The sequence below is a fragment of the Vulpes vulpes genome, chromosome 6 (assembly GCF_048418805.1).
Source record: "Vulpes vulpes isolate BD-2025 chromosome 6, VulVul3, whole genome shotgun sequence".
In the NCBI taxonomy this organism is placed as follows: Eukaryota; Metazoa; Chordata; class Mammalia; order Carnivora; family Canidae; genus Vulpes; species Vulpes vulpes.
In genome coordinates this window covers 98,358,245-98,380,935 of record NC_132785.1, presented here as the reverse complement: position 1 = coordinate 98,380,935, position 22,691 = coordinate 98,358,245, and the positions used below count along the sequence as shown (strand labels likewise).

The 22,691-nt window shown below is 42.1% G+C and overlaps 1 protein-coding gene across 1 annotated transcript in view; it reads right to left on the bottom strand.

Annotated features, from left to right (window-relative positions):
* Positions 1 to 569: 569 nt before the first annotated feature.
* The window catches only part of RHOJ (ras homolog family member J), a 77,290-nt gene continuing 55,168 nt past the window's right edge, over positions 570 to 22,691 (bottom strand). The window contains exons 2-5 of the mRNA XM_026000546.2: positions 22,422 to 22,480; positions 12,411 to 12,575; positions 10,226 to 10,321; positions 570 to 1,221 (exon numbers count right to left, since the gene is read on the bottom strand). Coding sequence (XP_025856331.1) covers positions 1,075 to 1,221; positions 10,226 to 10,321; positions 12,411 to 12,575; positions 22,422 to 22,480 — 467 coding nt within the window. The 3' untranslated portion in view covers positions 570 to 1,074. The remainder of the gene's footprint in view (positions 1,222 to 10,225; positions 10,322 to 12,410; positions 12,576 to 22,421; positions 22,481 to 22,691) is intronic.

Genomic DNA, 22,691 nt, shown 5'->3' with positions numbered 1-22,691 from the left:
TGTATTAGCACCAGCTGTACTTGGAAAATGTCATCTAAATAGATCTGGGGGTGTACATGGGGCAAGCTGCCAAGTGCTTCAGGTTGAAGTGGATAAATTGAAGCACTTTGCTTAACCTTTGGGGACTTTTAAAACATTTCCCTTTTCATGCCCCAGGTTATTATTGGGCAAGGGAGAAACTGAAATCAAGGGGGGAAAGAGCATGTGTTGGGGAAGGAAGGGAGCGGGAAAGTTCACTTTGCAGAATAAAGAATATTTTAAAAGCTAGGTGGGCCAGATTCTCCCCCAGGGAGTTCGATTAAAAAGCAGAAATGATACTTTCTTAAAAACAGTTCATTTGTAATTTCCCATGACAGTATAAATATGGAAAAAAATAAGGCTCCCCATCAGTGATAACGTTTCCGGGGTGAATCTTTGGCAAAACTGTGGCCCGGCAACGATTCAGGTGGTGTTCTTCTTTCAACCAGGTTCACAAATCCTGGCTGCATAAAATTTCCAAAAAGTTTAGCATTTTCTCGTTTTCTTCTTACAGTCAGGCATTCAGAGGTACGTGTTGGTTCTGTGGCTTTGGCAGAAACACGCTGAAAATGGAAACGAATATAAAATACTTTGTCTTTAGGCTAATTTGGTCGGGACTTGCAAGGCCTGAGTAAGTTGGTACATTAGTACATTTCTTAAAAATAATGCAAATAAATGCAAGACACGTAGGTAGAACCACAGATGCAGAGAAAAAGGTTAGGATAGTAATTCCTGCGTTTTTGTAGGAGACACCGGGTAAGGCCACCACTTCGGGAACCAAGTTCCCCTTCGGGGTGCTGGGTGATGATTTTCGATGAGCTTCACGTTCTTGGAGGGGAGACGAGCGCAGCTGGTCCCGCCGTGGCTGGGGGCTGCGGAGCGGGGGCCGCGGGCTGGAGGGGCGCAGCTGGCGGGCGGCGGGCGGGGCCGGCGGGCTCGCCCCGGGCAAGGGGCTTCCTCCCCGGGCCTGGCCTCCTGCGTGGCTTGAGCTGGGTCTCAGGGCGGCTGCCACCCCGCCCTCGCCGTCGGGTGGGGCGCAGGCCCGGCCCCGCAGCCTCAGATAATCGAACAGCAGCTGTGACACTCAGAACAGCGCTTCTTCTTTTTCTTGGGGTGGAAAATGGTGAGGATCGCTTCATCAAAAACCGCTTTGAGACCTTTCTGAGTTAGGGCCGAGCATTCCAAGTAGCACTGCGCTCCGATCTTCAACACAAAAAAAGGAGAGAGACAGTGGCATAAGTCAATCGGAGAAGGACAAGCATTGTATGTTCTCATTCATTTGGGGAATATAGAAAATAGTGACAGGGAATAAAAAGGGAAGGGAGAAAAAAATAAGTGGGAGATATCAGAAAGGGAGACAGAACATAAAGACTCCTAACTCTGGGAAAAGAACTAGGGGTGGTGGAAGGGGAGGAGGGGGAGGTGGGGGTGACTGGGTGATGGGCACTGAGGGGGGCACTTGACAGGATGAGCACTGGGTGTTATTCTATATGTTGGCAAATTGAACACCAATAAAAAATAAATTTATATATATATAAGGAGAGAGAAAGGCATGAGAGGTAAAGAAAAAAGAAAAGCAGAGCGGGGTTCAGTGTCCTGCCCAGCCAAGTGCTACTGCGGCCTGTGCCACAAACAGCCCGGGGTTGGTTTGGACTGTTGTTGTGGTTTCTTTTGCATTTTCATTTGCATCTGCTATCTTAACTTTTATGTTTTACTTCCTGATATTAGCAATAAATGCTTGTGGATTGCTTTTGCTTAAGCAGTAAATTCTGAAAGTGATCCGCAGCCACTCATTCTTAATGTTAAGAATATAACAAATGTAAAAACTGCGTGAGGATTCAAAAGCGGCGATATTGTTTAAATATAGTTTGCGAACAACAGGGCTACATGATGTTGTTTTTAGCAACCTTTCATATGCATGCGGAATGCGGAATGTATAAATCTGGCACAAGTGAAATGTATCTCCTTCTGTATGCGGGAAGGCAAAGTGTCAACCTGGTGGGAAAGCATATAGAAAGGGAGCGGGTGATAAGGTTTGATAGGTCATTCTTCACTACAGTGCACTTCTGATGAAGTATCTCTCAGCAAGGTAATATCCAGTTGACATTATTATTTGGTTTTAACATACTTTAAAAGGCATGTTTCTAAGGAGTTGAAAAACCCAAAACATGTAAAATAAAAATCATAAAATACATTTACTGAGGGGATACCCTCCTTGTTAAGTATACATTCTATGTGTACTTAAACGATAAAAATATTTTGTTCTTGCTTAGGATTTTCTTTCAAAGCTTTTGACAATTTCATGCTATGGTATATTTGATAATCACAAAAATCTTTTTGAGAAATATAGGAATTTAGTTCAGAACTATAGCTTCTCATTTAACAAATAGCAAGGCAGGCAGAGCAGACCATGTTTGGCAGTAAAAATCCCCATGTTTGGGGATTGTTCGTGTGAGGGAGACTCAGGGTTTTAATTGCTCATAAGCTTGGTATGAGCTAATGACATGATGTAGGCCTTTTAATGTGAAGGACATCTGGAGAAATGCTTTTTTTATATGCTTCACATTATACGAATAACTGAAGAATTAAAGAAGATTCAGAGGAGGGTAGTTGGATGGTGAGCCCTTGGAAGCCACAGCAGATATGTGAGTAAAGCAGGGAAGCAAAATCACATGCCTATTGCAGTAGCTTATGTTCATGAGGAAAGCAGAGTGGGTGCCAGACAGTAGGGACAGGTGGAAAATGTGGTGGCCTGAAACACACACCCCCTCTAGAGTTGGCAGTCTTACTCAGCTTTGGACAATTGTTGCCATGGTTCACTGTTGCCCATCCTTGTAGAGTTGGACTATTGGATTTTTAGGGACACCTTGGTGGCTCAGTGGTTGAGCATCTGCCTTCCACTCAGGTCGTGATCCCAGGGTCCTGGGATCAAGTCCCGCATCAGGCTTCCCGCAGAGAGCCTGCTTCTCTCTCTGCCTATGTCTCTCTCTGCCTACAAACTCTTTTAAAAAAATAATTACCAATTTAAAAAATATTCTGTGAGCCAACCAAGACACTAATGTGTGATTTCTGTGGCAATGACCAGCCAGTTTGCAATGAGTGGACTGTAGGAATTTGTAGTTTCACTTAGGATATAGTGGGAGCTGCACCAGAAGATGAAATGAGTTGTTTAAGGGCCCCCACCCAGAAAGTGGAAGAACTAGACCAGAATCTGGGTCTCACTTGGTGTGTGTTTTCTCTGTTCTATGGTGGTCGCCCTTACCACTCAACTCTGCAAGGAGCTGGTCAAAAATTAAGCATGAAATAAAGTTTTTCTGATTGGGTCCACATACTATGCACTTCCCCCCTAAAAGGAATAGATACTGTATGAGTTAAAGGAAAATACCCACAGAAAAGATGTTGGATATTAAAAGCCTATTTTATGGTTTTATTTTATTTTATTTTTTTAAGATTATTTATTTATTTATTTATTTATTTATTTATTTATTTATTTATTTATTCATGAGAGACACAGAGAAAGAGAGAGAGGCAGAGACACAGGCAGAGGGAGAAGCAGGCTCCATGGAGGGAGCCTGACACGGGACTCGATCCTGGGTCCTGAGCCAGGACACCCTAAACTGCTGAGCCACCTGGGCTGCCCTTATGGTTTCATTTTAATCATGGTTTGGCCTTTGGATTAAAATACAGCTTTTTCATATGCAACTGATGAATCGTTACATTCTACCTCTGAAATACTGCCCCCCCCACAAGAAAAAGGCTTTTTAAAATCATTAAAAACAGTTGGATGCAAAAGAGGGATAAAAAATAGAGAATATTTTCCTAATAATGTCATGAAATGTCATCTATTACATTTTGGGATTGTAGCCAATGCTTGCTATGCACATGTGAAATGCACACCACTCTAGTGAAGATGTCAGCTGAATGATCGCTTATCATGTGCTACCTCTTCTCTGTCATCCTGAAAACATACCCAGAGAGTGCGGTGGGGCCATTCTATCTGGAGTGTCTCCCCACTAAGATGGCAAGCCTCACTTGATTCGGAAATTACAGGAGAGCTGGGCTCAGTTCACATGTGGGGCTCTGGGCCAACTGATCCTGTATGGTGGGCAGAGGCGCTGTGTCGTCCTCACTCCGGAGTGCTGCTAACAGCATGGTAGGGTTTGCCTTTTGAAGGTGGAGAAGGAGCCCAAATGTGTCTGTCTCAATTCAGGTATTTCTGAAGATAATGAAACTGTGGATTGGGGGATTATTGTGTAACTGTATTAATGTAACATTGTTTTGGACTGATGGTTCTAGGAAAAGTAGCACACAGATTTTGGGTGCGATTTGGGAAATTTGTGTGAGAAACAGAATCCAAGTATGAGGCGAGTATTTTGTTAACCATGTATCAGGTGCTCTGGTCAGAGAGAAGGCTTCACCCTGGTTCAGGGAAAAGGCACAGCCATGTGATAGACATGACTGAAAATAAGCCACCTCATTTATGACCTCCACAGGGTGAGATGGAAAACAGTCTCAAGGAAACATGACTTTCCTTACAGCTTCCTCTGCCTCTTGGAGCAAAGTGACCTACATAGTCGAATATTTAGAACAATCTGTAAGAGCTCAGGATTTGTGGATCCTTGTTTAGATATACATGTTAGCAATCTGTGACATATTTTGTCAAGATGATTTCTTTTCCAGAAAAAAAAAAAAACCCAGAGATTGAGGAATACAAACTGAGAGAACATGTTTCTCATAGTTTTGTAAGAGCTGAAATTTATCATCCCAAAGCTGGGAAATTTATCAGGCATGTGCAGAACATACAAGAATCTGACAAGAAGAAATTAAACAAACAAAACCCACAGTGACCAACTGAGTGAAGGAAAACTACCCCTTCTTCCAGGTTGTCCTTGTGGAGGTAGGACAGGTTATAGAATAAAATAGAGTGTAACCGGAAGCAATAAAGGCAAAGAGGTCTCCCCAGCCATAGATGCATCTGAGAGGCACATGAATTTAGCAACAACTATAGTTTGCTGAGCTGGACCTCATGTTTCATTGGTTCACTTAATGGTAGTAAGAACTTTGCAAGGTGAGTCTGTCATTACCCTCATCTGCAGCTCAAAAAACTGATGCCAGAGAGAAGAAGTTACCTCCAGAAGGGCACACAGCTAAAACAATATCGGAGGTCTGAATTTGTCTGTCCCCTAAGCCAGAGTCTTAACCACTCTGTGAGGCTGCCTTCTACCAAATGAAAAAAAAAATGTGGCCGAAGGAAAAGAACTAATGAAATAATCGAGATGTTGTTTTGGATGTAGTGAGGGTGTTGAGAGAGGACGAAAAGAAAGAGTAAGGCATTTCCTATAAGTGGAGAGAAGAGAAAATATTAGTGGAATAAACAGAATAAGCTGGCATCTAAACAATCAGCTAATAACTGAGAAGAACTCTCTTTTAAGAATTAGGAAAGGTATAGGCAACTTGAAAGCCAAGAAAAGGAAAAAGAACCCAACAGCTTGTGAGATAAATTTCATCATAACACATTGCTCAAAGAGGAAAAATCTGTCTAGGCTGGATAGATTTGCAGTTGATTTTTGGTAAGGCTATAAAGCAGAGATTGCCAGCTCAGGGATGGGTAGATAATGTGAGTGCACTGCTTGAGCGTTGGTAGTATGGAGTGGTGGGGATTGTGACAAATTGAAGAGTATGTTCCTTGTTTAAAAGACTGTTTAAAGGGGATCTCTGGGTGGCTCAGCAGTTTAGCAACTGCCTTTGGCCCAGGGCGCAATCCTGGAGTCCCGGGATCGAGTCCCATGTTAGGCTACTGGCATGGAGCCTGCTTCTTCCTCTGCCTGTGTCCCTGCCTCTCTCTCTCTCTCTCTATCATAAATAAATAAAATCTTTAAAAAAATATATTAAAAAAAAAAGACTGTTTAAAGTTTGCAGTTGATGAGGAAGTCCTGGCCTAGTGTTGCCAGACCTTCAGATTTTTTATTTTTAGAAGCCAGAAGTGTGTATCTTCATGGAAAGTTTCCATTGTTCAATGTCGGCCACTAAATCACATTAAAAATACACATGTGGACTGATGAAAGCATTTGTGAGTGAAATCTGGCTCATCGCTTGCCGATGCACTCTCTATGCTTTAAAGGATGCCTTTATGTGCACTTGTCTCTCTATTTGGAATTTTTTCCTTTCCTAGTCTCCTACTTTGTCCACCTGACAAACTCGTCCTTATCCTTCAAACCTGGCTCAGATGTCACTGGCTCTGAGAAATTGTCTCTGAATCCTCCTTCCGTGAATGTGTCCATCACTACCCCTCTCTGCTACATCAGTACTAAGTATTCATGCAGGGGGCATGAGGGAAGGGGCCATGGACCTCTTGAAGGAAGGCGCTTCATTCTTGCAACCCAGACCCCAGCAGTGAAGTGACCAATCAATTTTCAGTGACCATGAGAGAAGGAAGAAATGGCCAGCACAGAAAACAAGGAGATTAACGGTGACTTTTGCAGTCAGTAGGTGGGTATTAAAGATTCCAGTTGATTAAGATGACTGAATATTGAGGAGTGCCTGGGTGGCTCAGTGAGTTAAGTGTCCGACTCTTGGTTTCGGTTCAGGTCATGATCTTGCCATTGTAGAATCAAACCCCGTGTCTGGCTCTGCACTCAGTGTGGAATCAGCTTCAGATTCTCTCTCCCTCTCCCTCCTGCTCTCTCTCTCTCTCTCAAATAAATATATAAAATCTTTAAAAAAAAGGTATCTGAACATAGATTATAGGATTTCTGCAGTAATTTTGCTGCTTTAAACCCACTAGTGCATGCATGTTACAAAGCCAGCCGGAAATAGGTACAAAGAGTTAGAAAACCAGTAAGAAAGACACAGGCTGAAGAAGATAGCAGAGCAAAAAGAGGCCAAAGGCGGCAAAAGGGAAAATGTTTTGTCAAGAAATACCTTAGGAAGTTGGAACTTAGAAAAAATCATGTTTAGGTTGCATCAAATGGTATTGGGAAAGAGAATGCACAAAGAATTATATTCTTAGAGCTAAACTGTAGCAAAGTGTCCTGCACATGCTAGGTGTTCAGTGAGTTACTGACAAGCACACCCAATAGCAGTAGCAATGTGCGCAAATGGGGAAAGCTGGCTGGAGATTAAAAGATGCAATAATGGCAGGAAGAGGGAGAATAAAACAAGTAGAGGGATAACGATGAATATTTATTATCAATTGATACAAAATATTTATGTAAATGTGGTTGACTTTTGACAAGTGTAAGGAATTGTAAATATGCATGATGTTAAAATATCCTTTAAAAATAAAATGCCCTTTGAGGCTAAAAAGAGATGATAGATGAAAAATGCTTTGGAAGTTGAAAAGTCTTGAGCAAAAGGAATTGGATATGAGAAATTTTAACGTGCAAAGCTTTTAAACTATGGGGAGAATGTGCACATTAAAATACGGGGCTTCAGTGTATAAAAAAGAAGTCCCAAACCTAAGGGTTTCTTTTCAGAATAGAGGAGGGAAGAAGAGCATAGTGGGAAAAGCAGTTTCATATCCCAGCTCTGCCACTTTCTAGCAGTGTGACCTTAGCCTCTCTGGGCCTCAGTTTCCTCTAGGAAAGTGGAAATAATAATACACACACCTCAGGGGGTTGCTGTGAGGATTAATTAAGACAAGGCATGTGAAGCGCTTGGCATAAAGCCTAGCGCACTGCAAACACTCCATAGATACTAGCTGTTATTATAAACTACTTGAAAGGAAAGTCAGGGAGCAGAGAAACTTAAAGCATCTCTATAATTACATGTATTGTGATGAAACAAGTTAAACTCTTGCTTGGATTTCTTCTAAATTGGATTTCGTAAGCTAAACATGATTCTCTCTGTATCTGAGAGCAGTTGCTAGGAGAAACTGGCAGGCAAAAGGCAATAAAGTGGTGAACTCAGCCATTGTTCCTAAAATTAGTATGAAACGAGATGGGAGGCTTTGGAGTGACTTCTTTTCAGAGGGAAAAACAACCCCCTAAATGAGAAGTTAGGCCAGGACACTGACAACATGATGGTGGCGCTAGGACAGAAGCGAGGCACACACATACCAAGCTCCTGCAAAATGCTGATTCTCCCGGGGGACCTCCTCGTTGTGAAAAATGCATAGCTGGGAATCACATATACTTGTTGGTGGAGTTATTTGTCTATGCGCCTTAGTGAGGGAAGTTTTTTTTTTTTTTTTTAAAGATTTTGTTTATTTATTCATGAGAGACACACAGAGAGAGGCAGAGACATAGGCAGAGGGAGAAGCAGGCCCCATGCAGGGACCCTGAGGCAGGACTGGATCCCAGGACCCTGGGATCACGACCTGAGCCAAAGGCAGATGCTCAACCACTGAGCCACCCAGGTGTCCCTTAGTGAGGAAAGTTAAGCTGAATGTGTGAGGAAGAGGTTGAGAAACCTATAGACATGTACCCATGTACCAGGAGGCAAAATAAATGGTTGGAGGAGACCATGGTCAGGTACATGAGGATGGCATCTCCAGATCTGGATTAGAGTTGCTTGGGGGATTAACTGCTGCACGAATCCAACATGTTCATCTCCCCAAGACTCTATTTCCTCACCTGCAAGATGAGACACACGCTATGTGCTTCAGAAGATTACCTGGAGGCTGAAATGAGGCTGAGCCTGCAGAGTGCTTAGTATCCTAAGAACTCAATGAATGGCTCATACTGGTAGTTACGACATGATATGCACAGAAGTAGGAAGTGTTGTCTCAAGTATTTGTGACACTTTCTCATGTATCACGACCATAAAAACATAATTCTATTTAATTCACTTTGGTTTGAGTGTATCACTTAGTCATGGTGCCTTATAAGAACATTTTAAGAAGAGAAATGCATACATCTTTGTTCATGAATTTGTAGGTAATATTCTTCTTGACTGGTTTAAAAGGGTGACTCCTTCTCTGCCCAGTGTATGCATTTTGCAGGGTTGGTTACTTTAGAAACTTTAGTTATTTTAAGATTTTATTTATTTATTTATTTGAGAGAGAGAGAGAGAGAGAGCGCAAGTGGCAGGGCTGGGGGGTGGGGCAGAGAGAGACTCTCAAGCAGACTCCGGGCTGAGCTTGGAGTGCAACTTGGGGCTCGATCTCATGACCATGAGATCATGACCTGAGCTGAAACCAAGATTCAGATACTTAATCGGCTGAGCCCCCCAGAAACCCCTAGAAGCTTTAGTTACTTTAGATAAAGAACAATTTCTAAAACCTCTGGCCTGGGTCTGTGGGTTTGTGACTAAATCAGTGAGGAGGTGGACTCAGATTATGGAAATATGATTTAAAAGTCTCTTCGTGTATAAAACAGCTCCTCCACTTGTCCCCATTTTATTGTCTGCTTTGGCACACACATCTTGGTGGTAATCCGGAGACAAAGATTTGGTCTACATAATTTCCCCATCAGAATCACCATTCACGTTAAGCTCTCAAGAATCAAGAAAGGTTGGTGAAAACAGTTCCAGCTGTGAGCTAGTTGATATTATTCTGTCAGCAGCCACTTGGATTCTCCAACTGGTTACCTTCTGCTCTAGATACTGTTCGTGACATAATCCAGTGTCCTAAGTGGCCATTCATTATATGGGGAACAGATATAACCCTGCCAGACGCTAATCCAAGTTTTTCCCAAGGAGATCACAAAATGCCTTTTATGGGGTCATTTCAATGAATTACATTGATAATAAGCAGTGAGATATACAAATATATACCTAATGACTCACTTTATTCATACTAAATACAGCAACTGGATGTTTTAAAGGTTGCTAAATCAAATGATAAGTGCTTCAGCAGTTTAAATTCACCAAGCTTGCTTTCTTTCTTTCTTTCTTTCTTTCTTTCTTTTCTTTTTCCTTCCTTCCTTCCTTCCTTCCTTCCTTCCTTCCTTCCTTCCTTCCTTTCTCCTTTCTCTTCTCCTTTCTCCTTTCTCTTTTCTCCTTTCTCCTTTCTCCTTTCTTCCTTCCTTCCTGCCTGCCTTCCTTTATTCCTTCTTAACAAGAAACTGACAACAGTGGCTGGGAAGAACACTAACCAAATGGTCGGTCCCTTCCAGCCTAACTAAAACAGGGGGGACAGCATGAAGCAGACAGAAGACCCTCAAACACGTACTTTAAAGCAAAAGCCTACGGAGCTCACCCATTCCAAATCATACACCAAATTCTTCTCTTAGCATATATTTAAAATTAAATTCAAATCTGACTCTACCGCTTTTGCAAGCTTCACACCATGCTCGTAGGTGAGGGGTTTCTCTTTCATATACAGCAAACGGGCCAAGGTTTTGGGGTCATCTCGGAGATCAATCTGGCAAAAAAAAAATACACATGTGACCAACTCACATATTTTTTCAGACCTAACCAGGTATTTTAAACTGTGATATGATAGAGATTCCCCTCTCCCTCTTAAGATCTATGAAGTTGCTTACTTTTCTTTAAGGAGGCACATACACATGTCCATGTTACATCTAAAAAAGTAAAGTGATTTCTTTGTAAGTGTAAACAGCAGGCTTTCCATGTGTTTTCTTTTTCAAAAGCAAGTCCCCTGAGAGCTGAGGACTTACTCCTGAGGTTGTCTGAGGTGTTTTTGAAATTTCCTATTTATTTTTAGATCCCGCTTATAGGAAATGCACGATGATCGATCGGTCTTATTACCTTACAGTGATGCCTCATTTGATCCGAAATTATATTACTCATTTCTTAATAGTCTATTTCCTGGCTCTGAATACATCTTTGTCTTCACCCTCACGGGGATAACGATTTGCCTTCTGTTGGAATATTCTAAGGACTGTCACTGCAGGCTCTGAAGGCACTTCCTCAAGAGGAACTCCCAAAGGGTCTGCTCAAGGAATAAGTATTAATCTTTTCAAAGGTAGAACTGCTTTGAAAATGGCATATACATTTGGATTAGTTTTGGTAATTTAATTAAATATTTTAGTTGCTTTAAAATCTCACTGTGTATGTGAACCTATGCATACATGAATGGGTGTAAATGTGAGCTTGAATTTTAAAGAAAAACCAATGTATTCATCTATTAGAGGTCCATTTATGAGCATATTGCTCAGCTTTTCTAATTTGTGGGTTTCTTCTTGTTTAGTCCTGATTGCTCAATGCAGTGCCCGCCGATGATAAAGCAGGCTCAAATGGCACAGAGATGCTTCTGTCCTGTCACATATTTTGGCAGCAGGGATGTAGGCCTTATCTATATGGTCGAACATTATCATCTGGAATTAAGGTAAAAGACTGCATTTAAAGAATTGTCTTTCAGAATCGAAGCATTAACTCTACTCTGAGTTTTGGATATGTTAATTATCTGTCCATATCTTTTCTAGGAAGTACTTTTCTTTTATCATTTTTGAACACTTCTCTTTGTCAATCAGAGTATAAAATGAGATATAGAAAATAGGAGCATATGAAACAGATAACAATAAAACCCATCAGTATTATTACATTTCTGTGTCTTTGGATAGTAATTTAAGTTTTAACATAGCAAAGAATAAAATCCTTTCAAAACTAGAAAAAAGTAGAAACAATCTTGAACACATTTGTGCAATTGGCTTACTGCTGGAAATTCAAATTATAGAACTTTATTAGCTTTCAAAACACTTCACAGCCTTTTACAATCACAGGTTTGTTTATCTGATACATCTGTTTTTAACTTCCCTCCTAAGATCTGTAAGACCAGGAAGTTTAGAGGGAACGGAGGAGTCAATTTCTGTCTTCCTTCTCCAGTGGTGTTAAGGAGCTCCTGTTATCAGGTGCTCATTCTGACTGCTGGAGTCATTTTGACATTCACACCCATTTTGTGACTTTCAAGCAATTGTAGATTTCAGATATGAAAAATATTAGGTAGTAAGTGTGATTGACATCCCCACCTCATTCCTCTGGCTCAGGGCTGGAGAAGGGTGTCTGCTTCAAAAAGTACTTTGTTATTTAAAATAAAAAGCAGAGAGAGAGGGGCACCTGGATGGCCCAGTGGTTTAGCGTCTGCCTTTGGCTCAGGGCGTGATCCCAGGGTCCTGGGATGTGGGATGGCACCCTGCATCAGGCTCACTGCAGGGAGCCTGCTTCTCCCTCTGCCTATGTCTATGCCTCCCTCTCAGTGTCTCTCATGAATAAATAAACAAAATCTTAAAAAAAAAGGAGAGAGATTAATTTTTAAAGACCACATCAAAACCTCCTGTTTCCTATTAAATAGCTCCTTTGTTTTTTTGACCATACGCTTGATAGTAAGGCAGACCTTAGGAATGGCTGTCTATCGAATTGATATATCCGAGACTCTCTTATCTCTTGTTGGTGAAAGAGGATGCTCAAGAGACACCTAAAGGGTCTTTCCTTTTGTGCTGCCCTCCTGCCCCCCCACCCCACCCACCATCTCTGCCATCGCCGCCTCTAACCTGAGTCCCTATGAGGACATAAGGCACATGAGGCATGCAGTCCTTCAACTCCGGGACCCATTCTTCTTGGACGTTGTGGTAAGAGGCAGGATTTACGACGGAGAAGCAGATCAAAAACACATCCGTGTTGGGGTAGGAGAGTGGCCTCAGCTGGTTGTAATCCTCCTGCAGGAAGAGCAAAGAGTTTGTGCAGCCTGGGAAAGGCCATTCCCCTACGATTGAGTGTCCTGGGCCAGGATTCCCCTGCAGGGCCCTAGGACTGGGTTCCCTCCCAGCCCTGGGATTTGGTGGTTGCATCCAGGTATTGCTAGAAATAGAGGAGCCATCAGTCAGGAAAACACCCTTCCTTGTGTAAAGAGATTATAAATTGCCCCCTTTTAAAGAACTTAAAAAGAACTTTATTTTTTTTTTTTTAGCAGCTTCGGTGAGATAATTTACATACTATAAAGTTCACCCATTTTTTTTTATGTTTTTTTTTTTCACCCATTTTTTTTTTAAAGTTCACTCATTTAATGTATGTAATTCAATAAGGATTATTGCAATATCCTGTTGCATTGGGACTATGCTGTGTCAAATATGATTTAAATTAGTGCAGCATTGGCCAAGGCACAGCAATTCTCTTCCTATATGCAATTTTAATTTAGAATAAGCTAGCTATAAATGTAAAGCAAACAGCTGTTGCCAGATCAGACCCCACAATTTTGTAGAAATGTATTTTGTGAGAGTTTAAAGTCCAGATTTTGAGATTTCCTCTTAAGTCTACTTAGAGGCTATTGTGTGGCCTAATAAATAAAATACCAGATTAATTATTTTTTCCCCCAAACACTATTCATACCAGAATATGCTCTAAGTGAAGAGTTCCTGGTTACATAAGTTGTTTGTGTATATACTGTTTTAGTGGAAAATGATAAAGACAAAGTAAAACATTGGATCATCTCAACTTTGGGAAAAAGTCAGCAGGTACCTTTTGTACATGAAGTGTTTCAGGAGGTTCCAGGATAAATTTGCTATTTCGATATAACATTTTATATCTTCATAGAATTTAGTAACACATAAGCCCAAAGTAATTTTATTTATGTTGTATACTTATACCATGTAAGTATATACTATGTATACATACGTGTTTGCACATACCACAATTGGCATGGTCGTCATCCACACCATGCATACTTTATATATGTATGCACGCTATGTACATGCACATACTATACCTATATAGGGCAACCAAACCTGCATATTCATACTTAATCACATACATAGACATGAACAACACAACAATTCATTTATTAGGGTTCTGATTACTCTCCCTAACATTTCAAGCAAACTATAAAACTCATATATGCTCATTACAAAAATTCAAACATTCCCTAGAGTCATCCAGAGAGTAGAAGTGAAAGTTTGTTTTCACCTTCTATGTGATCTCTAATAGTTTTTCATCTCTTCCCAGAGGAAGCCATGATTTAAGAGTATCCTCCTGAATATTATATATTTATAATATATATAACAGATAGAATAGACACGTATTTAGTTTTTTTAAAAAATTGATTGCATAGTTCATATTGCTGTGCCACTTGATCTTTAAAACTTAATATGTCATGGATATTTAAAAATATCAGTCTTGCCAACTTTCTATTGACTCTCATGATGTCTTTATAATAAGAGAATATGTCCATACATGGACACGTGTGACTGGAAGGAAGTCCCTCAGCGTGGTGAGTGTGGCATCTCTGGTCAATGGGCATGCGCTGATCTATTGTTAAGCTACTTCAAGTACCCAGTCCTCAGGGACTCTGGAACACATGACCGCAGCTATTACCACTGTTAATCCCACTAGAATCTCAGCAAAGGTTTTTAATTACCTAACCAAAATCAGTGCAAGATGGCAAGGATGCTGAAAAATCCTAAGTTCTCTTTATACAGGAACCCTGTAACCAAACCTTCTTGTCCACCATCTCTGCCCTGCTTTCCTTTTGCTCTGGGGCTTTTCCTTAGGATGCAGCCATGAGGCTAACAAGCCAAGACTCTTCTTCCAGGCCATAACTTACAGCTGTGCACAATACCACCTGCTCTCTGCCATTTCATCCTCCCATCTGGATTGTGATAAATGGAGCAGGGACCATGCTGTTTTTTTTTTTTTTCTTTTTCTCATGCCCCACTTATACTCTGTCCATAGCAAACAGTCCATAAATGCCGTTGACTGATTGGCTGACACCAGGTCTGCAGTGACCTGCAAACATGTGGCTATTCCGTGGGTCATTTATGGCAGAGTTTTTGTTAGAATCACCCAGGGAGATTTGAGAATATCTTGACACGCTGCTAGCCAATTACCTGCCTCTCTCCCCACACATCCAGGACCAATTAAATAACAATTTTTGGAAAGAGGGCCTGGGCATTCCAGTCTAATCAGTTTGGAATTGGCATGGAGTTGAGAATACCTGATTTGCATTGTTCTTATCTTCACAATCACTGAGGATGCATCAAGGGCTTAGCACGAAGGGCCAGGCATTGTTTCAGTCACTTACTTGCATTACCTTGTTGAATCTTCACAGTAGCACTGGAGAGATAGTAGCATCCACAACCATATTTCATAGAAGAGGAAGCTAAGTTTTAGAGAAGTTCAGTAATGAACTAATGTCTCAGAACTATTAAATACTGGGATGGATTGTTTAGCCCGAATCCAGCAGCAGTTCTTAATTGTGACCACATTATTTGCTTCAGCTCAAAACCTCAAGTGACAGGTTAAGCTTTTTTTTTTTTTTTTTTTTTTTTAAATTAAGTTATCTAGGAATCTTAATACAGACTCATTCTTTACCCAGGAATCTAAGAAATGTGGGACCTTGCATGTTTTAGGGATTCGTGGCCTGCAATTGCTAGAAATTACCAGCAGATGGAAGCAGATACTGTATATTTAAAACCTCAAAGTCCTAAAACCAGAAACTGTACAATTAGAAGTGTCACAACTAGATAAGGTAGGAACAAATAACTGGTGGTCTGAATGGATTGTGTTTATTTGATTCTATACCCAGAAGCAATCAAAGCAATTCTGCTTACATTCTGGAAGAGTTAGGAAGACCATGGATTGAGAATGTGAGAGGAGTCTGGGGTTTTGATCCTTTCTTTACTCCTGGCAGGGTAGCCAAGGCCCTCCAGCTGAGTGACCTTCCACTTTGTCCTTCGCTGGGGTTTATCTTGCTCTGTATTCTGGATATCTCTACTGTAGAAGCCTTAGTTCTGCTGTGTAACTCCAGTCAAAAACCTTGATTAATTTTCTCCTGTGCATGTAGCACTGTTAAAGAAGCTATATGAAGCTGATAAGGTCAATAAGAATTGATTCTTCCCTTGGGGGAAAGAAAAGGAAAATATAGAAGTCACTCAATTTATTTGCAAGTGAGACAGGCCAAGTTTCTCCTGCTCTTGGTTAGCTCTGTGATAATAATGTAGAATATTTATTTACCTGAATTGGAAGAGCACAAATCAGAGCGGGAAGAGGCCTTTGAGATCCTTTAGTGCAGTGGCTCCCCAGGTGTGGTCGCTGCCTAGCAGCCTTGGCCTGGGAGCTTGTAAGGAATGCACATCCTCAGGCCCTGCCCAGCCCTCTTGTGGCTGTGGCCCCGGGCAGGGGCTTTACCAGCTGTTTTGCGACTTTGTCAGGTGACTTTGTTGCAATTCAAATTTCAGAACTACAGGTTACTGTACTTCCCTGTCCCCTCTGCTGATTTCAAAGTCGAAGAAGCCAAACTCTAGACAGCTTGAGTGATTTCATCAGAACTGATCAGAATCAAAAACACCTTTAAAGAAGCCCTCACATCATGGGCTGGCAGGGCTCCTGTTGGCCCCCATTAGCCACAGGCTTCAGCGATGACACGTGGCAGGGGGTTCAGAATTAATAAAGGGAAGTGTCCTCTTGAGATTGAGTGCTGGGCCGGTGGTGGGAGGTTGGGGGATTTGAATTTGTACCAGCTGATAAGTTTTCCACAATAGGGCACATTTTAAGCCTAGGTTGGATGACCACATGTTGAGAGGATGTAAAGGAACTCTGAGAAATGGATAAGTGGCTTAGCTGGTATTTGAGGCCGCTTACAATGTTGAAACTGAGAATGGAAGGCTGGTGCTTGACTGTTTCTGGAGGAGACAGCGTCTCAATCTAAAATTGCCACTCGAGTAGGGCTTTGGAGGGCTAAAATGGACAAGGGGGCTGAGGTGGATGGGGAGGAGCTCAGGGGATAGGGAGGGATTTGGGACTTTAGGCTCTTGAGTACTTTTTACCAACTTCACCCTGAAGGCGGAGCACTGGTTTGCAGACAGATCTGGCGCTTTCGGATGACTATGGGCCACTCTTGGGAAAGAGCAGTTCAGGGGGAGCCTCACTGGATGGCCACATGCCTTCCGTATAGTGTGGAACAGCCAGAGCATGATAGTCCAGGTAGTGAGGAAGAGAAATGATTTGACCAGTCCTTCACAGACTTTAGGGCCCCTTGAGTCTTGTTAACGTGCAGCTTCTCATTCAGCAGCAGGTCTGGGATGAAGCCTGAGAATTTATTTCTAACAAGTTTCCAGGTGATACTGATGCTCTGGTCCAGGGATCACACTCTGAGTGACAAGGAGAGTTGTACTGAGTCTCTCCTCCCCAAGCCCATCCGTCCCTGATGCATATTCAGTTGGAAATAGAATTCTGCTTCCAAGTCCTCTTGGGTTTAGTGACATTTATCTTGGATTTTAGCATAAGTCTCATTTTCATAATTCTCCCATAAGTACACTCATATCTGTCAGTCTTGGTTTGGAAAATGTGAGCAACATCCAGAGGGTGGGAGTGTAGCATAGTGCTTAAGAGGCATGGGCTAGGGAGACATGTTCTCTGGGTTCAAATCCCAGCACTGCCTGTGACTACTGTGTGATAGTAGGTAAGTTCTCTCTGCCTCAGTTTCTTTATCTGTAAAATGAGATTGATAACAGTGCTTGCCCCATAGGGTTGTTTGAGGATGAAATGCGTTAGTATGTGCCGACCACTTAGAGCAATGTCTTGAATGTATTAAGTTCTTTAGTGGTCAAGAGTCCATCCTGTCAACAACAGCTGCAGTGTCCCTGCCCTCAGTGGATACCAGGGCTGAATCTGAAATTAACTTTTTTCTAAACTGAATTGTAACAGGACCCACGTGCTTACATACTCTAATAGCACTTCTGAATCAATGTCCCTACAACCCCATATTCTTTTATAATTTGAGAAGTAAGATTGTGTCCTAAGGTTACTTTTACTGATAACTTGTCATGTGAGCAAACTTCTTTCTAATCTCCAGATTGCACACTTCTAAAACCACATTAAGGCACATATGAGCAAGAAAAGTTGAGTGGCTCATTGAGGAAAAACATTTGTTTTTAGGCATTAGGCAAACTTTCCATGGAGATTTGATGCCAGATTCTGTGCTCCAGATGGCCCCATTGGGTCAGCCAATAGCAAAAGGGAAGGTTCATGTCCTTCCAAGTGGACCCTGGTTTGCCATTAATGAACCCCAATTCTACTTGCCTCGTGTGCCTCTTCAAACTCTTTGGGACAGAGGCACTTCAGAAACCAGAGCAGATGAAGACATGCAGTGTGTAGTCCTGGCTCAGGGAGGAGTGTGGCTGATGGCCTTTCTACTCCCACACTTCCATGGTCACTGGTGACCACCAAGATGCTCGGGGCTGTGGTTTCACAGTGACAGACACCCTTCCATGCTTGCCAACATACAGACAACCCCCTATCCTGAGGGGCTTGTATGCCAAGAATCCGGGGGGTTCACCCTGCTGAGAAACCCAGCTCCTGACTCCAGGAGATTCTCACTCTTCCCTGGTGGTGCTGCCAACTGCCACTTTTGCAAATATGGCCTTTGAGATATGTCTATCCTGGAGTTTGGCCTGAGGGGCCACAGTCTGAGTAGAGTTTTGCCCACATGGCTCTTGTAGTGGAGGGCCCACTGACAGAAGGAGGCAAGATGTCTTAGCTATGGCTGGCTCCATTCTCGGTGCCCAGCAGCAGGGTGAGAGGATGCCTGGCTCTGAGCCATGACCGGGGACTGACTGGTCCCCCAGCTTGGCATTCCTCAGTTGGCAGATGCCCAGGCTTTGCTGCAGCATCCCCACCCCAGCATCCTGTTCTCTACTTGGTCTCTAATGACGCACTTGAAACATACTGGCCTGCAAGTATGTCATGGAAAAGTCGGCTCTGGGAGTCTTTGTAGCTGAGCCAAAGATCTGAGCTCTAGAAATCCCTTTCAGAAAAATTTTCAGTAATGCACTACTAGAGGCATGTGCTGTACAGCATAACCTGGCACGACCTCAATAGATTTGGCTTACAGGCCCAGCCTTATTGCCTCTCTGGTGTGAGCTGAGGGGTAATATGCAGAGTCAGCTTGTGAAAAAATCCCTTCCCTCATTGCCTAACTTAATGTTTGGAATTCTATCTAACAGATGAACCAGAGTGCTGAAGACTTTGTTTTCAAAGGATTCTACTCAAAGTCCAAATATTTGTTTGTTTTAGGGATTTGGGGAGGGAGCACATGTTGCGTAGGACCTGCCATGTGATAGGAGTGTATACATGTGACCTCATTTAGAAAGTGCTTGGCAGGCTTCTGAATGGCCAGGAGCATGCCTCAGGTGGGCCTGGTGGGGACCGCAGTGGTGACCGAGGTAGACTAAGGATGACAATGTGGACGGAGCCAGGTTAAATCGTTTTGTCTAGGGCTAACTTTGAGGGTGGTAATGCCAAGTTCCTATCACTTTGCTTTGCAGAATATGTGCCCCTTGAGGTTGTTTTCACTAACTCTGACCCATGATTAGCTCAAGACAAAGATGAGGGACACTGCTTCCTGGTTTATTCATGTGAGACGATCTAATTATTCAATTACAGCAAGATAGAATTCTAGAGTTGGTTTCAGAGACCTTTTTTTTCTTTTTTCTGTGGTTCAGGGATTAATCAGGTGGATCACCTCTCTTTCTTCTTAGTAACTCTGACCATATGAGTATTTTTGAATTAGGTGAATGTTCCTTAACCATGTGACCTCAGTGACATTTGCTGGCATATAACTGGAGACAGTGGAGGATCTTGCCTGAGGCTGGAAGTGGAAATTTGGGGATCATGCTTCTAAGTTAAATGTGTCCCAAAGCCTTATTGGCAGAGGTATAGAACCAGGGGGATCAACTCAGGTAAGGAGTATTTTCTGCTGCATCCTCCTGTTAGAGCCATGCTTTGACCACCAAAGACTTTACTGCATATGGATCATGTAGGGGATCTTCTTAAAATGAATTTTCGGAGTCAATCGGCTAGAACTGGGGCCTCAGAATCTGCATTTCGAGCAAGCTCCCTGGTGATGTCGATGTTGCTGGTGGACCCCGCACTTTGAGTGGCAAGGTTCCAAAACAGTGATTCCCTTTTTTTTTCAGCCCCAGGCTTGAACTCATGACCCTAAGATCAAGACCTGAGCTGAGACCAAGAGCCAGATGCTTAACAGATTGAGCCACCCAGGCACCCCCAGAACAGTGTTTCCTAAAATATGGTGTATAGACTAGTGGCAGCAGCACTAAGAAGCCTGTTAGAAATGCAAATTCTTGGGCCTCATTCCAGACCTATAGAATCAGAAATTCTGGAAGTGGGCCCAGGGGCTGGGTGTTAGAAGGACCTGTACATGATTCTGATGTCTGCTCAAGTTTGAGAACCACTACTATTATACAAAATGAATTACATGTTACCCTTTAGTGTAACTCACTCCAATATTTAGTGATCCTTTGCTGCTGGAAGATCTTCCTTGGGTCTAGCCTCAAATCATTTTGTTTAATTACTCTAGGTCTTTTAGGCCTTCTTGAAGTAGTCTGTGAAAAGTCCTAATCATAGAATTTTAGGCCTAGAAGGAACTTTAAGATGTGTCCTGATTTCTTTTCCCCAAGCTGCATGCTCCCAGCGAATCCTGTCCACTTTTGAGCTTTCAAAGTAGCTGGTAGAAAGCATTAGAGGAAAGCATTAAGTTGAGGAAATATTTATAACCCACTTGTTGTGATATTTTATCAGTGCCCATTGCTTCTTCTGTGTCAGAGGTTTGGATCATTCTATTTTCTTCAATTTGGAGTTTGAGGATATTTTTATACTGCCTTAGAGCTTCAAGTCCTATACTAGTGTTATTTAAAATTTTTTCTAAAAAGGACAGCAGTGGGAAAGAATAATTAAACTCTACGGGAGCTTTTAAACAGTGTCATTGGATTGGAAATTAAACAGAGGCTTGGGAGGTTGTTCTGGGGACAATGAATGTGAAGAAGCTAACGCTTGTCATGGATTGCTACGGAAGAAGGGAGCACTGGGTGGGTGTGAGGGGGCACAGGATGCTTTTCAGAAGGCGAGAGAAACAGAGAGGACTCAGAGTCAGGCAATAATCTTTGCTGTACTGAACTTTTCGAACTAGGTTATATTCATAAACTCTAACTATGGGGATGAAGGGTATAAACTGTCCCTTTTGGGCTATGAGTTTCTGATGAATGGCAAACCCTAATAACTAGATGACTGAATGAAAGTAGGCAGATTCGGTCCAAAAAGCAGTGTGCTTTTTATCACCGGCAGGCTTTCTGGTGGAGGGACAGTCAAGCAGCAGGTACACTGAGGCCGTTGTACTTTAACCCAGAGGAGTCAAACCAGTTTTCCAATTTAGGCATTGGGAGCATCCTTTCCTGGTTGTGTGTCTTGATATTGATATGAGAAGTCTCCTGAACTCCCCAGTTCCTGAGAGTAGATGGCTAAAACAGCCATCTGCAAATGGTGGGTAACTGACTAACTCTTAGGAGTCTTGAGTCTGGTGTAAGATTTTCCAGTTTCCCCACTGTCCTGGCCTGCCTAACATCAGCCTCTGGTGTCCCACAGACATTTATACATGGTCCTTGCAGATGCACACAGAAATCCCCCAAAGAATGCCATTTATTATTATTTTTCTTAGTACAGAATTTTCAAGTAGAGCAAAAAGACATATATCTCCAGATAATTGTGAAAAAAAAAAAAAAAAAAAAAGGCCCAGACAAATGCATGACTACAAAGAACAATTACCAGGAAGCTCACAGTGGGAAAGAGCATGGTCAGTGTTCACTCCAAAGGACTTAAGATGTATGAGTTTGGACAGACTGAACAACCCGCTGATTTTGACCTAAATAAATGACCCAATGGTAACAAAAGCTCTATCAAAGAAACTGGGCCACAGCCATCAATTGCTTAACCCATGAATTTTGTAACACTAGAAACTTTTCATAGTGGAGTGTGGGGTGCAAAGAAAGAAAGATGAGGTGGCATTTTCATCCAAGTAAGGCATGTGCTAACTGAATAAATATTGAGGGTTCATTCTAATCTACAGCCTTCCATTATTGGTTGGCCACATTCTCCAACTTGAAGACACATCTCTGACAGAATGAGAATATTTCAAGAATCTTAGAGAATTTAGAGTCAACTTCCAGTTATTCAGGGGTCGACCCTCACTTTTGGAAACCATTCCAAAACCAAAAGACCCTGGCTTTTCTTCTTCCCAACACTTCATCCATCTCCCTGCCCTACCCCTGCTCATTCTCCGTCTCTTTTTGGACTTTTCCATGGCTCATTAGCCAATTCAAATAAAGGCTGGGCAAAGAATATAATGTGAAAAAAATGGGTGAAACTAAAATTCATAAAATTGACTCATTAATCCCAATCTGGAATTGGTGTGGTTAGGAAGAACTTGAGACTCTTGGCCAAATTCATTATTTTAGTTATTGGTGGTCATCCATCAATGAATGAATGAGTATTTGCCTACCAACATCTTGAGTAACATAATGATTTAGTTTTTTGTAATTATCCGTGTTATTAAGATATTAAGAATATGCCTTTTGTTCTCATTTAGATAGACAATAAATTTGCCCTGAGTGATCAGAAGAGGTAATAATATCTGTACTCTCAGTCTCCATGTGTCTAGCCAAATGGATCATTCTCCCCACTCCCCAAACCCTCAATGAAGCAAAATAGCAAAAGGGTACCTGTCCTGCAGTGTCATACAGTCCAAGCAGGTGTTGCTTGCCTCCCACTGTCACAGTAACTAGAAGAGAAGACAAGAGGAGAGTTTATAAATGCCAGCTTCAGTCAGGAGGCTTCACATTTCTCCATGCCAACATCTTCCTGGGCAGTGAGGACGAGCATATGCCTCACCCATGTAACATTCTAAACCAAGCTGACAGTGCGATTTCCAAATGCAAGGCAACCTTAGCCTGAAGTGAGAGCAGATGGGCTCAGCCAAGTCCAAATTTCTC